The sequence below is a fragment of the Quercus suber genome, unplaced genomic scaffold, assembly GCF_002906115.3.
Source record: "Quercus suber isolate HL8 unplaced genomic scaffold, Cork oak 2.0 scaffold_3A:, whole genome shotgun sequence".
NCBI classification, from domain to species: Eukaryota; Viridiplantae; Streptophyta; class Magnoliopsida; order Fagales; family Fagaceae; genus Quercus; species Quercus suber.
Window position 1 is genome coordinate 128,923 of NW_027071808.1, and position 16,828 is coordinate 145,750.

Sequence of the window (16,828 nt, forward strand, 5' to 3'; positions counted from 1 at the left end):
GGCTACTGTTCATTAAATAGTAACCTCTACAGTACTGCTACAGTAAAATTTAGCTAGAAACGCGTGGAAAAAAAAAAAAGGCTGAAAAAACGCAGACGTCAAGCGTGATTTAGAAACGTGCCAGCCAAACGAGCACTAAATATGGCTTTCATCATGTTGGCTTCAAAACCTTTTTACGCAGACAATACTTGCTCTTCATGTGATGGCGATGTTCTTATTGCCCGTGGACTTCAGCATCTGACCAAAGATTTTCGTGTCAAGATCGTTGTTCCAATTGTTGTAATAGAATTGGCCATACAAAGACATGCATGCTTTCTGCAAACAAACTGGAAAGTTTAAGAAAAAAGACTGAATCCTTTTTTGAAAACATAATTGCAAAAAAAAAAAAAAAAATCCCTAATTAATTAGAGTATGGTTATACCTCGTGGCCGAAATAAGTGTCAGGGCCATAGAAAAACTTGATGCCAGGGTATGAGCATGTAAGCTTTCTTCCGCATGGTATCCATGAGATAGTAGAGCCTTCATCGAACAGGTAAACTGGGTTGAAAAACTCAACCCCTTCTTTCATTATCAACCTCACTCTCAATATCTTCCCCTCGTTATCATCCGGAATCAATTGGGTTGGCAACACTTCTATCACTGCATCTGCATATTGCTTTTGTGGATCTGCATTTTATTTTATTTTTTAAAATTTAACCAACCAATTTATTATGACCATATACGTACTCTTCATATTATAGATCTACCACAAATTTTTTATTACATAAATCTTACAAATTCATACATAAACATAACTAATTAAAAAAAAATTATTATGTTGTTGAAGTAACATCAATTACGTTACTAATTACTTGTTTGTAAGCATTTTTTTTTTTTAATAATAAAATCTTACCGATATATGCGTCAAAATCAGGCTTCCTGGCTTCAATACTAGCTTTGATGCTTTCAAGACTGTGTCCACGCTCAGCCATGTCCCTCTGAAATTTTTGTCACATAAATAGAGATCAAGATGAATTGAGTTTTTATTTATAATAATTAATATATAAATGAATAATTGAGGTGTTACAGTACTGTTACCTGAATTTTCCATGCAAACTTAACCTCATTGCTGATGTCCAAGTAGATACTGAAGTCCAACAGGTCCCTCACTCGTGAATCGAACCTACAAATACAATAGTTAGGACTTAGGACAACTTCACTGATTATTCATGCGACCACTTTCCCGTTTTGGCACCATAAACATATATATTTAATAATTACATTAAAATTGCTTTCTTTATATATATATATATATATATAGATATAGATATAGATATAGATATATATATAAAAGATTGTTAATAAAAGCATTTTGTGAAGGGCATGCCATAATGGGCTCTTCAAAGTAAGTCCTAGCCTCCTAGGTCCAACCAAAACTAAAATTCTCCCAAATAATTTAAGCATCATTATCGAACTCTTTTTTAGGAATTAGGATTAAAATTTAATCATCTTATAAGAGATTATAGTGCCTCTTTTGAAGTAAAACGAAATAACTGTAGCTATTCGTGAGCTTTTGGTGAGCTTTATTCACTTATCTTTTCTTTTCTTTCTTTTTTTTTAAAGAAAAAAAGGGTTCCGCGAACTTAAATATGGTGCAAGGCCCACCAAGAAGAAGATGACAAAACAGATAGTATTCCTCAGCCATACAATAAATTGGGATAAACTAATGCTCTATATCTCTAACCTATGTATCAATATTCAATAACCATTAAAAAAACAACTATCACAGTATGGCATTTTTTTTATAGAGTATGGCATATAATCATATCCTATAAAAATAGATTTCTTTAAAAAAATAATAATAAATGATATATACACACACACACATATATATATATATACTTTTTTTCCCTTGGGGACAACCTAAATTCCCTCGTAACAATCAGAAACATTGAATGTATTTAAGTATTTTGCAATCCATCTTAAAGACAATGATAACATTGTCAAGAAGTTTATGGTTAAGTGATATTGTCTGATTCTCCTTTTTTCCCCCAAAAATAATTTGGTTTAAATCTTACCTTCTTTCTTATGGCGGAAAAAAAAAAAAACAACAACAAACAGAGAAAAAAGGACACATGAACATGATAACGCTATTTTATGGACACCATTTTTCTTTAGATATATGAAGTAGACACGTACATGCTACATAAGTAATTTATCTGAGGAGATATGTTGACAAATGTAAAGACTTCACTTCTTCTCTTTTGTCCTTTGGAAATTTCATAAATAGTCAGTATGGTAATAAGTTTAAAAACAAATATTTATTTGTTAAAAAAGAACAAAAATAATTTTTTTTTGATAAATAAAAAAAAAGAAAAATAATACCATAGCATTATCCTTAAATAAAAATCATTTAAAATATAAACTAACCACTTATTTACATAAATTCCAAGGAAATTAAGAACAAAATTTGTTTCATGGAATATTCTTCTTTTTCTATGAGATCGATGCAAGAACAATTCTCCTTTCCTTCGAGAGACCAGATGTGAGTGTGTGCAACAATGTTAAATTAAATGATTAAATTTATTATTTCATAATAACTTAAATAATATGGTATAATAGCAAGAGACCATATCACAAGTAATTTATCAATAGAGAGAGAGAATACTATTACTGTTACTTACATTGGGTGCAAACCTTCAATGACAAGAATCTTAGGGGGCTTGATGAGCTCAGGAGGATCCAAGAGACCAGAAACATGATTGTAAATAGGCTTATCAACAGGAATCCCATCCTTGAGAGCCTTAACTTGTTCATACATGAGATCAAAGTTGTTGGCTCTAGGGTCAAGTGCAGTGACACCCTTCTGTTTCCTTCCAGTCCTATCCAGTGAGTGATAGTCATCCAAGCATATCACCGTGGTAGTGTCACTGATGAGTGTGTTGGAGTCTGGGTTACCCCCCTTTGGTGGCTCTGCAGCCCCACCAAACACACTGGTCAGCCTCCTCATGAAGGTACTTTTCCCACATCCCGAGTCTGCTGCCAGACCTATCACAACTGTCTTTGAATCACCTGCTGATGTTGTACATGTTATCACATATGGGCTGGTTGTGTTGCTGCCTCTCTTGCTAGTTTTCTTGCCACTAGAATAGAAAACTACCTGTTTTTGGTGAAATCCCAATTGGGTTTTTGATGTGGTGGAGATTGAACATGTGGAATTGAGAGATGGGGTGGTGTAGACTGTGCAAATTGCCATTCTCTCCGTCTCTCTACTCAGAAAAGGAAATCACAAAGTGCTCTGAGAGAGCAAGAGCTATGATTGAATTGGCTTTTGGTAACTCTATTTAGTTGGTGTTTTGAGTAGTAGTAGTAGAAGTAATAGTAGACATGAAATAAGCTTGGCTTCTTGTCCTCTTGAATTTATACGAAGAATTTGGAACACAAATAAGAGGGTAAAAGGTTTTGATGAAAGCAGAAGGCAGTTTTGGATTTGGAGGATGGGAAAGAAAATGTTGGCTTGGTGATGGGAGGCTGATGTGTCTTTTTGTTTGTGGGTTTATGTGACTACCCCTGGTTTTGGACAAATTTGGAGGTAATTTTAAGGTGGCATGACTCATGAGAAGGGACATGGGTGGAATAAATTATTGGATAGTAGCTAAAATGGTCTATTCCAATTTTCCTTCCCCAGAAATTGAAAGTTCTACTTAAAATATTTGTTTATCTTTTTATTTTATTTTTAAATGATGGAATATGCTGACAAGGTTTTGGTATTTGCGATTAAAAATTGAAATAAAAAATGCCATGGAGAAGCTTGGTGGTGATTAATTGCATTTTGGATATTTGCAGTTCCACGTGGCAATAATAGGATGGCTAGTTGAAGATTAGGGTTGGAGGGTGTGGAATGGAGGAGAGATATGGAGCCTATCTTTCCAATTCAATCTTATACTGTTGTTGTGTGTGAGAGATGAAGAGTGTACTGAATAGTGTATACGTATACTTTTAACTTATAATCTCACAGCTGACAGTATTGCGAGACATGCTGAGGAGTGAGGACCACACCTAGTAACCCACATCTAGTGCACAAAATTTCTACTTTTGCAAGATTTAAAAGATATTAGGATAGAAAGCCTTAATCCCCATTTTTTGAAGAGGCTAATTTTTGGATTAGAACTCACGACTAATCTTTTTTGTGAAAAACACTTGTCATAATAGCAACACGCGTATGCGCACACACATAAAAATAAAAAATAACAAAATAAATTGCTAGGATATAAAACAGCCTTCACTAAGCAGAAATTTTCTTTGGGTCTGATAAACGTAAACACATGGAGTTTATGTGATACAGTAAATTTAGTAGAGATAGTGTTCAACAGATTATGCAGTTGTATTCATATTTCATTTGCAGTTTTGGAATGTATGGTTTCGGAGCAGTATTACACTGGTTGTGGCCTGTGGGTGGCCCAGTTTCATCTATTAAAAAAAGTGAAAGGAGGATGCTTTTGAGACGACTCGTTTGACTACATACACCAGGTTGGCCCATGGCCGAAGACCTTTTTCGAATATACCATGGTTTGGGATACAAGAGTCAAGTAATCCTGAAGCCTTTTTTTTTTTTTCCTTAATTAAACCTGCATCATCATGTGCATATGCAAATTGATATGGATTACAAGCTTTCTAAACCACCCTTTTTTTTAGAATTGCTTTTTCAACAACCTTAGTAGTCAGTGCGCGTCATAGGTTTTTCTATTTTTCCTATTTGTTTGATTCATGTATAATTTTATTAAAACTTTATTTTATCTTTGTGAAGTCATACTTTAACTTATTTTTTTAAAATCTAATAAGTAAATGAAAATACTCTCTCAAATGTGATGAGAATTGTGGTGGGCCGTTTTGTAATGTTAGGCTGGGCTGCCTCCTGCTGTACTAAGCCTAAGTGTTCTAAATAAGTGAGTTGGGACCGGTCCAATTATAACCTACTTTGGTTTGGCTTGTGCACAAACTATGCTCTGTTTGTCAAAACTTCAGTCACATGCTCATAACAGGCATAGCTGCTATGAGAAGGTTATGGTAGACAGATGTAATAAAGATAGTAAAAGAAATACGTTCGCTATTTAGACAAAATAAATAAAGGATAGCAACAGAAAGCGCCCCGTACATAAAATGGCAGAAATAAGTAGGAAAGAAATAGTAATGAATTTATTGAATAAAAGAGGAAAATATTAGTCTGCTGTGCTAAGTTATGTTACAGGACTAAAACAAAGAAGGGAACCATTTCCTCAATGCAAATAATCTCCTTGGAAAAGAAATTAATCGCTTTGAGGAAACGAGCCTGAATGGCCTGTGCCTAAAAGAATCATTTGTCTTTGATAGAGAGCAGAGCTTTAGAGGGAAAAGAGATCAACCTATTGGTGCATGCCTACCATTTTATGCTTTCTATTTTCTTTCGTTATTTCTAACTCTTTTTCTCTTTCTCTCTTCTTTTCTCAATGCTTGCTTCTATGTTGTGATTCTCTCGTGGAGGTTACTCTTACCGTGATCGTGATCTCCTTGTTATGCACGACAAGGGTCCTTTATATAATGTCTGCCATGATTGATTTTTACTATTTTAGCCTTTAACTATCTTTGTCTGGTCTGGATGTCCTTGCTAACCACCATTGGTTTGTCAGTCGCCCAGCCACCAGCATTTACCTATGCTGGCAGTGCCACTCCTCATCACCAGACAAAGAAGACTATTTTGTTTGTTTGTTTGTCTTGGCACTCCTACCTGCTACGGTGTGGGTGCTCTTTCTCTCCCTATCCCTCATAGCATGCACCCAGCGGTTCCAACTCATTCTTATTTCTTTTGGGCAGTATGTCATCCCAGCATGATATTTCCCCCAAAAGAACCTGATCAGGAACCCCAGAATAAGTTTTCCTATCTCCCCACTGTCAGACCATGCCTTCTTACCTCTGACCCATGACCCACCACTTCCTGTATTGGCTGGCTACAGGCTGGTGGTGTCTGGGCCTTGCGCATGCTCCACTTCTGTGTATGTCCAAAACATGCCAACTGCTCATGTGTTTGCCATGGTCTAGAAGTTCGTCTACACATTCTGCCGCTCATCCTTGACTTCTTATGGCATAAACTATTTTTCTGACTTTCCATTCTTTATGGCCTGCTCCCTTTAGAGGTTAGGCTTTACTTGATTGTGGGCTTTTCTTCCTTCAGCTTACTCTTTTACTCTTTTCTGCAATCTTGCTATCATTTCATGCCGTATCACTCTGCTATTCTTGCTGTGATGTTATTTGCCCCAAGTTTGTTAGGCCTCTTTGGGCCTACTGCTTATTCCTCTTTTAATGACTCAGCATGATCATTAGGTTTTTTTATTACATTGCTTACGGGCTCATGTGTCCCATTTATTTCCTCTTGGGCATCCTTGGCCCATTTGCTTTCCTTGGGCATCCTCAGCCTTTTTTCTAATTTTACGTTCTTATGGGCTTTTACTAACTCCTTTGTGCTTCCCTGACCTAATTACCTTTTCCTTCATCCTTGGGGCTCATGGACTTTCCATCAGCCCCTTACTTTTTTTACTTACATTACTTCGGTCTTACTGTGGCTCATTCTCATTTTTCTACATCACATACTGCTCATGAGTTTGCTACTTCTCTCTCTCTGGGCTTCTTTAGGCCTGTTTGCTTCCTTAAGGCCCATTTGTTTATTTTATGGGCCTATAATCCATTATTTCTGTCACTTGGGTTTAATGGTTTTTCTATCCACTTAGAGCATTCACATCAGCATGTGTATTTTACACATCTATTTTTACACTAAAAACCTACTTTTTCTATTTTACACATTCACTTTTACAAAACACCTACATCAATTCATTTATTTTACAAGTTATTCCAATAAAATATACATTACACTCTATTTTTTTATTATTTCTCACCAACCAACTCCCTCTTAAATACGCGCCCTCTCTCTCTCTCTCTCTCTCTCTCTCTCTAAACCCATTTTCTGATTCTCACTCTCTCACTGTCTCACTCTCCCTCTCTCCATCTCTCTGGCCTTCCTCCCAAATCACAAAACGCCGATCCCCTCCGCTTCGCTCCGACGCTCCACTCCACTCCGACGCTCCATTCACATCAGCTTCGCTTGCTCCGACACTCCACTCCGCTTCACGCCGATCCGCTCCACTCCACGGAGCTTCGCTCCGACGCTCCACTCCGCTTCGCGCCGATCTGCTCCGACGCTCCACTCCGCTTCGCGCCGATCCGCTCCGACGCTCCACTCCGCTTCGCTCGCTCCGATGCTCCACTCCGCTTCGCGCCGATCCGACCCGATCCGCTCCGATCCACCAACGCCACATCTCCGATCTACACTCCGCTCCATCAACGAGCTCCGATCGTTCCAGTCAAGCTCCGATCAGTATCTTTCTTGTTTGTCTGTGTGGGTTTGCTTGTGTGTGGGTGTGTTTGTGTATCTCGAAAAAAAAAAAAAAAAATTTTTTGAGCAAGTGAATCTGTGTTGATCGGAGCTGTGTGTGGATGTGTTTGTGTGTGAGTGTGTTTCTGTGTATCGGAGGAAAAAGAAGAAAATGAGAAGTGGTGAGTTTGTTGAGCCCGGAGAAGAGAGAGAGAAAAAAGGAGCGAAAAAAATTAATAAACTAATCTATACACGAGTTACAGTAACCGTGTAAATTTACACGGTTACTGTAGCTCGTGTATAGATATAAACGATTTTAGACATTTTTAGAGGAACTGATGCAATGTAATTTTGAGCCAAAATGTGTAAAATCAGCTTTTTTTTCTATTTTACATGATTTTAGATACACTGGTGTGAATGCTCTTACTAACTCTTTTTTGCCCATGTTGCTGGGCTTCTTCCTTCTACTAGGCTTCCCAAAAATGAGCATCAACAAGAATCATGCAATAATTTTTACTTTTCTTTCATCCACCAAACCTAGCTAATTATGTACTTACTTTTACTAACAACATTAAATTTTCTAAGGATTCACTATAAAACATCCTATTTCTAACCTCTAACAAAATATCGTCACATTAATATTTAAAAAAAAAAAAACCATATAAGAATTATGGCTTCATAATTCTATTAAAAAACTATTCATTATATAATTAATTATACAAAACTCTTGAGAAAATGAATAGGTTTTGTAGGAGAGTGGTCCTTCGGCTGTATTCCACAGGCCGTGGGCCACAAGCCCATAAAAAGAGCAAGATTATCCAAGGGATCAGGGTCAGCCCACAACCTTTAGGAGAGAGAGGTTGGACCTGGCAAAGGGACGAAGGGTCCACCCCAAGGAGTAACCCCCTGTCTTTTGATGGAAGCCGATAAGATCTGATCCCCTCGAGCAAAATTGACCAAGGATGTCGAGCCGATGAAAGAACCAAGGAGAGACCCAAACTCGTAAAAGATAGCCGAGTCTTCCCCACACATTTGAGGGAAGATCACTTACTATAAAGAGAGTCTTCCCCTCACATTTATAGCGGATGACAAGATAGGAGAGAATAGAGATTCCCTAGTTAGTTAAGCAATTTTATGTTCTTTAACCCTCCCTTGCTTTTATCCTCGGTAACTTATTGTACATAGCTTATAATATAAATCTTCAACACTTTTTATCTTCTTCTTTAGCTCTCCTATTTTAAACCTTTTACTCATTGTATAAAATAATTGTGACGATGAAAGAGCTCTTGAGATCCCAATCATCTCAACAGTTGTTTTAACTCACACAAGTTTGTTTCATTGCATCTGGCCCACTCCTTCATCGTTATTGTACCTCAAGTCAACATCACCATTTTCATTGATTGACTTACATTAACCAAACTAGACTACAAGGATCACAATAAAATTGTCCTCAATGTGGCCAGTCGACCATCCTTCCACGCTACGACTTGATGGTAGTTCTTGAGAAAACAACATTTCTATTATTATGTAAGGTAGAGAATAATCATTCTCTTCTGCTCTTCTTTCAAACTTCCAAACACAGCATAAGTGACAATGTATCATAAGGTGTGGGGGTGACGATTACACATGCATGTAAGCCCAGCCCCTTTTTTTCTCAAAAACAAAATATATGTTTTATCTGAAATCAAATATTGATTCTACCAAAGGATGGAGAGCATTGCACGGTAAAGTACGCTATATATTTGAAATTAAACTTTTCCTCCAAAACCACACCGTCGATAACACCATGGTTCTACACCGTAAACCAATGAATTGTTAACTAAAATGAGTAGCTTCTCCAAAAATAAAAAAAAAATTTTTTTTTTTTTTTTTTTTTTTTTTTTTTTTTTTTTTTTTTTTTTTTTCTAAAACTAAAATTAAAATGAGTAGGTTTAATTATCAGAAAGATAATGTGAATTTGAGATGTTATTAAACAATATCTTTAATGATAATGTAATATTTTCTCCCACAAAAATGAATTTTTTGGCAGGTTTAAAATAATTTACCTTCAGGATAGAACAAAATTAACTACTGTAAATAGCATTTCTAAAGTTATATAAAAAATAAAAAAAGATTTCTTACGAAATTGTGTATTTGATAATGATTCAGACCCTGAATTTATAGATAATGAAGAGTTATTGTTGGACTTTTTATAAATTTTTAAGCTTACCCAAAACTCATCATTGCCCAAATACATAGAAGAAATTAGATCGATCAGCTAGGCTCTAGTTATAACGAAAACAAATCTATTGGATCTTAAATAATGCATGCGTTTGGCGACTACGCTGGTAGGTGAAGTTCCGTCACCTTTTCCCAATCTTCAATCTACTCTCGATCTCACGTGCGTGGTGGGTGCATCATGCATGGGTAGCTGAATTTCCCTTACGTTTCCCACTGTTCAATCTATCGTACGGTTTCAGAGAGCTAACACATTTCTGGAAATTAAGAGGGTCTTTGGTAAGGTATTTTAAACATAGGAGGTCTTATTTGGTAAGGTATTTTAAATAATGATTTTCAGTATTTAAATAACATTACACGTATTTTTATATATTTTTTCACCCATATGTATTTTCAAAAAATACAAACAACGTTACTAGAACAACATTACCAAATGCCAATATAACAAATTCATCTCATTTTCAATCCTTAATTTTCATTTTCAAGATAAACATTTATTTTCTTTTCTAAAGAGTTTTATACCATTTTAAGGGGAAAAAAATCACAACATTCCCAAATTAGCATGTCACCTCACATATGGGCCAATAAAAAAAAATTAATTATAGAATGTGTGAGGTGATAGACTAATTTGAAAATGTTGTGAAATTTTCTTGTGTCCCTAGCTTTATTGTTCCATTCTTTCCAAAATATGCTTCCAAACTTAAATAGATCCTTTAAAGGGCTTGAGGATGCGGCAATGCATGTCATGCTCTTTCCTTTGTATCATTTTGTCTTCATTTTTAAAATGGGGCTAGTTACAAGGAATTTCGTAAGCGGGTCCTCATTCCTATACCTAAAAATATACTATTGTAAATTTATTTGGACAACCAATAAGACAAGTTTGAAACTCTATTTGTGAGTGCACAAAAGAAAACTGTGTTGTAGTTATATTTAGGAGAGCAATCACCTAAGCCATTTTCAACAAAATGTTTTCCTAGTGGCCGGGGGCAAAATCACTACTCAAGGATAAGTGATTTGATTTCATGCCTCGACTCAATAAGTTCCTGATTCTTTCAATTTTGGTTTTAATATACTATACGGATATATCTTTTGAATTGCATTATATAATTTTGCTAATTACTTTGAGAAATTTTCATATATTTTTCCAACGGCTATAACTCTTCATTTGAATTGACACACTTCTAAACATAATGACTTTTCAAATTATTCATAAACCTTCAAAAAAAAAAGTTTATATAGTTATTTTTGTATAAAAAAGAATAACTTCTATAGATTATCATCTAATACATCTAATCTAATTTTAACAAAATAAAATATCATCATTTGCTTTTTATCACACGAGTCACACATACATGTGCCACATGTTTAACTGCACGACATAAGCGCCACTAAATTGCCAACTTCACCACACAAGCACCACACGTGATACAAATTTTAAAACACAACCCACTTTGATAAGTTATAATTGAATGTTGCTAGTGAATATAAAGGTAATTGTAATGGTGGACTCATATTAGAATCAATAAAAACTGTCCACTTAGAATTTGTTGGAAAATTATTGTAAAAATGTTAAGAATGTGACATTTCACATAATTTTGATATATATAATTGTGTTCATGACTGCATTTGTCTTTGCACTTCAACGACTTTGACCATGCATATGTGCACTTGCATATGTGTACGTAATTGACTATGCATTAAGCATTATTTATACAATTAATATTTCTTGTCCTATATATCTTTCATGGTTAATAAAAATAAAAAAATAAAAATGGTAAAGAAGCACGCTGTTTCAGCAGCTGATGAGGCAGAAATTAAATGGGTTTAAATAATTAGGGATTTAGGAGTGAACCATTTGGGGAACCAAAAGTTACAAATTGCATGTCATTTACTTAATAATCTAATAATATACTCTTCAAAAAAAATCTAATAATATAAATAAATAAATAAATAATCCAGTCTACATCCTCTCACTTGTTCCATGTCCATTCATCCAGTCTCTTCTTCTTCTTCTTCTGTTCCCATTAGTTATATCTCGAATCTCAATTATGGACTAAATTAATCATAACATTTAAATAAGTGATTAGAACAAAATTATTTTACAGATGGTTCTTTCCAAACTTTTCTTTCAATCTTCATATTATTAGGACTGTGATATGATTGCAAAAAAGATGGTAATATGCTTAGGTAGAAGACCTAATGCAAGCGGTGCAACAATTCCTAAGAAATTTTGGCTGCTGAGTATTGCTATGGGCACTATATTTTTTACAACAAAACTTAGACAATAAGTTGTTATCAATTCTCATCTAAGTCATCAATTACATCACTTTTTGCGAACTATTAACAACTTATCTTCTAATAAGTTTTATTGTGAAATTGTTGTAAAATTACCATATCCATAACTTTATTCTTTGGTTAATTGTGCTTTAGACATTACATATTATTGAATAATCATACTGCAAGTGATGTGGTTTGGCTGTACTCTTAGAACTTTAGTAGCATGGAATAACACACTTTTTATTTTATTTTATTTTACAGATTTAATAGAATAATTTCAACTTATGGAGACTTTACCAATTAAGTTAATTGCCACACTAACATACTTAACTTGAAAAACCCTTATTTTATAATATCCCCCAAAACCAAAAGGCAAGATGCATACGCAGATGAATATAAATATTAAGTTCCCAATTTGAAATACAATTTGCATTAGAAAAATTGCTAGTCATTCGGTTGATTTTTAGGGCTTCCCAATCCCAAAGAAGTATTTTTATAGTTTAAGCTTAAGTTTCGAACTAATGAGCGATGAGGAAGGAAAGGGATTGAAAATACTATAGTAAGAAAGAAAAGGAAGAGACCTATCAAATGACAAAGGTAAAATCATGGAGCTTTTCATCAATAAATGAACAAGATCTGTATATTATAGACATCTCCATCAGAAAAGAAAATCGATCCATTGGAAAAGAAAAATTAAATAATTGGTCAATATATATATATATACATAGATTAATAAAAGATGTAAGATCATAAATAGATATATAACTATATATTATCACAAAAATTTATACACCTAAAGATGTATATATCATTTGTTTAGATGAAGAAATAATATCTTTTAAAATTCTAATTACATCGTCTTTATTCACGTAAATTAAGATATCTGTAAAGTGCGTATGTGCATATATAATTATTGAATTAGAACATTTTAGACTATTATATTAAATTTGTTTGTAATTAGGTAACTCTGCCGGTGCTAGCTAGCCAGCTAGGGAAGGGATATCATTTTAACCCAAAAAAAAATGCGGTTATAAAAATTATAAATTTGTTTTCCATTAATTGGACGTATGTGTTGCTAATAAAGTAATAATGCTACCCACACAACCAATTAATTTAGAAGCAGCAATTTTGCCCAGCGCTCGCAGCTTCTCAGTAAGTACCAGTACTACAACAAGTGCACCAACTCATTTGTTACCATTGTTTGTTTGTTTGTTTTTTTGTTTTTGTTTTTTTTTTTTTGAGCAGTTTGACAAAGAAAACAGACACGTATTCTCTAACAAAAAGTAATACGTAGTAAATACAATTTTTCAGTAGGTCGTTTTTAATAATAAAGATATTATTCACTTTTGCTTACTATTACATATTTATACGAAACTAGTTCTGAACCCGCACCTCGCACAGGAGACATTTTGATAACAAAGAAAGGTTAGGAGTTAGTAACTCCTATCCGAAGAAAGAAAAAAAAAAGCCTTGGAATTTAATACGGTTGATCGGTCCTTTTCACGTGGAAAACTTCAATTTGAACTCCTTCTCACTTGTTTATGTAAAAATAAATAAATAAAGAGATAGAAGGTTTGGAAAATCAAAGAGGCTTACATAAGCAACATTACGATTCTATCACGATTGACTTTAATATTAGGCATTATCATTTGAGGAATTACTAAAAGTTATTTTTTTTAATAAGTAATAAACTCCAAAAAGTTTCCTTCAGAGTAAAAAAGGCTATAAAATTCCATAAAGAAAAAATAACAAAAACAAACATAACAAATATATCAATTTTGATTAAAATGAAGTAAACGTTTTCAAGTTTCAACCCATATTTTCTACTCCCATATCCATCCTCTCCCTACTTTAATGAGTGACAAGAGAGCATTCTAAAAGCATTCTCCAAACTTCTGCTAGATGCCAAAACTTTCTAGGAGTGTTCATTGGAGTAGTTAACTAATATACTTTGAGAACAAAAAGATTAGGGGGCATTTGGTAATGTTGTTTGTATTTTTGAAAAATATGTGAAAATACATATAGAAAAATGATATGTCTATAATATTTTTACAACAAATTCTAAGTGGTAGATTGTTACTGGTTGTTATTGTTGGGGCAAAAAAGTAATTTTACTGTTAGTTTTAAATTTAAACCAATAACAACTAACCACCTGTAATTTGTTGTAAAAATATTGTAAAATTGTTATAGACGTAGCATCTCTCATACATATAATATTGTTTAGACACTGAAAACCATTATTTAAAGTATCTTACCAAACACCCGGTAAGATCCTTACAATTTTTTAGCCCATCCATATCTCTAGGGGTAAAACCGTAATAGAAGGACCAAACAAAAAGAGCAAAAAAAAAAAAAAACCCTAACTTTCTTTAACTTATAAATGCACGTAAGGGCAAAAAAGTGACCACATAGCCTATTGCATCACACACTTTTGTCTGTGGTATTAACCAAGCAGCAAAACCAAAAGACTCTACAAAACCACCAACTATATGCAAGCAAACCACCAAAACTCTCCTTTTTTTTTTTGTTAGTGCTATTGACAAACCAAAAGGCTCTACAAAACAACCATCTATATGCAAAACAAACCACCAAAAATCTCTTCTTCTTTTTTTATATAGATTATAGATATAGATATAATCTTATAAATATACTCTTTTCTTCTCCTTCTTTATATATAAATGTAATCATGCCCACGTCGTAATTACGTAGCCTTTCTTACATTTTGAGCGTTTTGCTGATTATTTATTTACTAAAACTATTGTACAAAAGCATAGAGGAGTTTTTTTTTTTTTTTTTTTTTGGGGTGAGTGGGGGCTGTGAATGTTCCCCAAAAAAAAAAAAACAGTATTGATACTGCTATTATAATTTCACAATAAAACTTATATGTATAAATGAAAAGTTGTTATTGATTTTCATTCTAACTCACTATTAACATCATTTTTTTTATCGTGAATTAACCTTATATTATTGGTTTTTCAATGTATCATATTTATAATTGCAATTTATTTATTTGTTTGATTTTTGTTATATATATACATACATACTGGCAGAGTCAAGGGGAGTGAGGGCGGCCATGGCCCACCCTGACTTTTTGAAATACCCATTAGATTTGTCAAGAACCAACAAAAATCACTTACAACTTATTCTCAGCCCCCCAAATTTTAGAATTTGACCTTCCAAAATAAAAAATTTAGAAATTTTTGTTATTAGCAAATAGATAGAGTAGAGTTTAGTCCTTAAACATTTATATTTGATCCTCAAATATTTAAACTTGTAAAAAGAATGGAACAAAAAACCCAAAACATTAAATTGGAAAAGAAAAACCCAAAAAACAAAATATTGCCTTGGCCCATTAATCAGCTATGGGTGTGGCCTCTTTAAATACTTGCAAAGCCCCAATAGTATAAAATCCAAATCAATAGTTTCTCAAAAAAAAAAAAAAAAAATCCAAATCAACAGTGGAAAAAGTACAGATAAAATAGAACAGATTAGTTTATTGTGTGAAAATCTCATGCCACCACGCCGTCAATGGAGTCGCCTCGCCAACGTGGTCCGCTTAGTTCATGCTCCAGTCCAAGTCAATAGCCACCGGTTTCTTCCCCTTTCTCTCTGCTCTTTCTTCTTCTTTTTTTTCTCTCTCTTTTATTTTTTTTTGGCGATACCATGCGCTCTTTTAGTAGTTTTACTGTTGTCTTGTAACTTTAAAGTTTAAACTGACTCTAAACTTTGGCTAAAACAAATGTATGGCTGTATGTGTTTGTTTATAACTTTATGTATTATTCTTTTTTATTTCTGAGAAGAATTATTCTTTAGTTTTTAGAATCAACTTATTCGCTATTCATATACTAACACCTAATATATAATATATTATTCTTTAGTTTACATATATTTTAAATTAATTATATAACTAGTTTATAAATTTCAAATATTTAGCTTTTAAAGTGTGATTTTTTAAAGTTAATATATGGAACTAAGTATTTGTTTTGATGAATTTTATTTTTTCAAGAATTTTGTTATAATTAGTTGGCCCCCTGGATAAATTTCCTAGCTCCACCGTTGTGTGCGTGTGCATATATATAAATAGAAGTGATGTTAGTAACGATTATATATGTATATATATAATTAGTAATCATAATTGTTAGAATCATTGAGGAATAATCCCCTTGAAGATAGTTGATCCTCTTGTGAATGTATTATGTTTGACAGTGAATCAGTGATATATATATATATATATACACACACACAAAATAGAGACAAGGCACTTTTTCATTTTTATTTTTATTTTTATTTTTTGAGAGTGACAAGCCTTTAAATTTCCCTTGGATAAGACCAAATGGGCCGAAAACTACTTCTTCCTTGCCGCAACCAAAAAAAAAAAAAAATCCTTAGTTTCAAAGTACGGAGGCTAAGTACATGTCAAAACCGCCCCAAATATATTCTTCACAAAAAATACTTCCAACTGTGTGATAGAGAGAAAGATATATATCTTAGCAAAAAAACTTTCTTATGTTAGAAAATGTATACATCAAAAGAATTTGCTAACTATTCCTCTTCTCAACTAGGGTTCTTTCAATCTAACAAGAGACACAATGGCCAATGTCTCTTTGTCTTCTTCGGCGCTCATTAAGGGTCCGTTTGGATACAGCTGAAAATTGAAAATTGAAAACTGAAAAAAACTATAGCAAATAATTTTTAAATGAAAAAATTACTGAAAAGTGAAATTTGTAGGTTCATGAATAGTGAAATTTGTGCTGAAAAGTCAACTATTGCGGTTACTGTTTATTAAATAGTAACCTCTACAGTACTGCTACAGTAAAATTTAGCTGGAAACGCGTAAAAAAAAGAAATAAAAAAATGGCTGAAAAAACGCAGATGTCAAACGTGATTCAGAAATGTGCCAGCCAAACGAGCACTAAATATGGCTTTCATCATGTTGGCTTCAAAACCTTTTTA

At 33.6% G+C, this 16,828-nt stretch overlaps 1 protein-coding gene across 1 annotated transcript; it reads right to left on the reverse strand.

Annotated features, from left to right (window-relative positions):
- Positions 1–421: 421 nt before the first annotated feature.
- Positions 422–3,544, reverse strand: LOC112037356 (phosphoribulokinase, chloroplastic; the record flags this gene model as incomplete). The annotated part of the gene is given in 4 exon segments (XM_024070167.2): positions 422–666; positions 893–977; positions 1,078–1,162; positions 2,664–3,544. Coding segments are annotated over 4 exon segments (987 nt in total), but the record flags the coding sequence as incomplete, so codon positions are not given.
- Between the last annotated feature and the right edge of the window lie 13,284 nt (positions 3,545–16,828).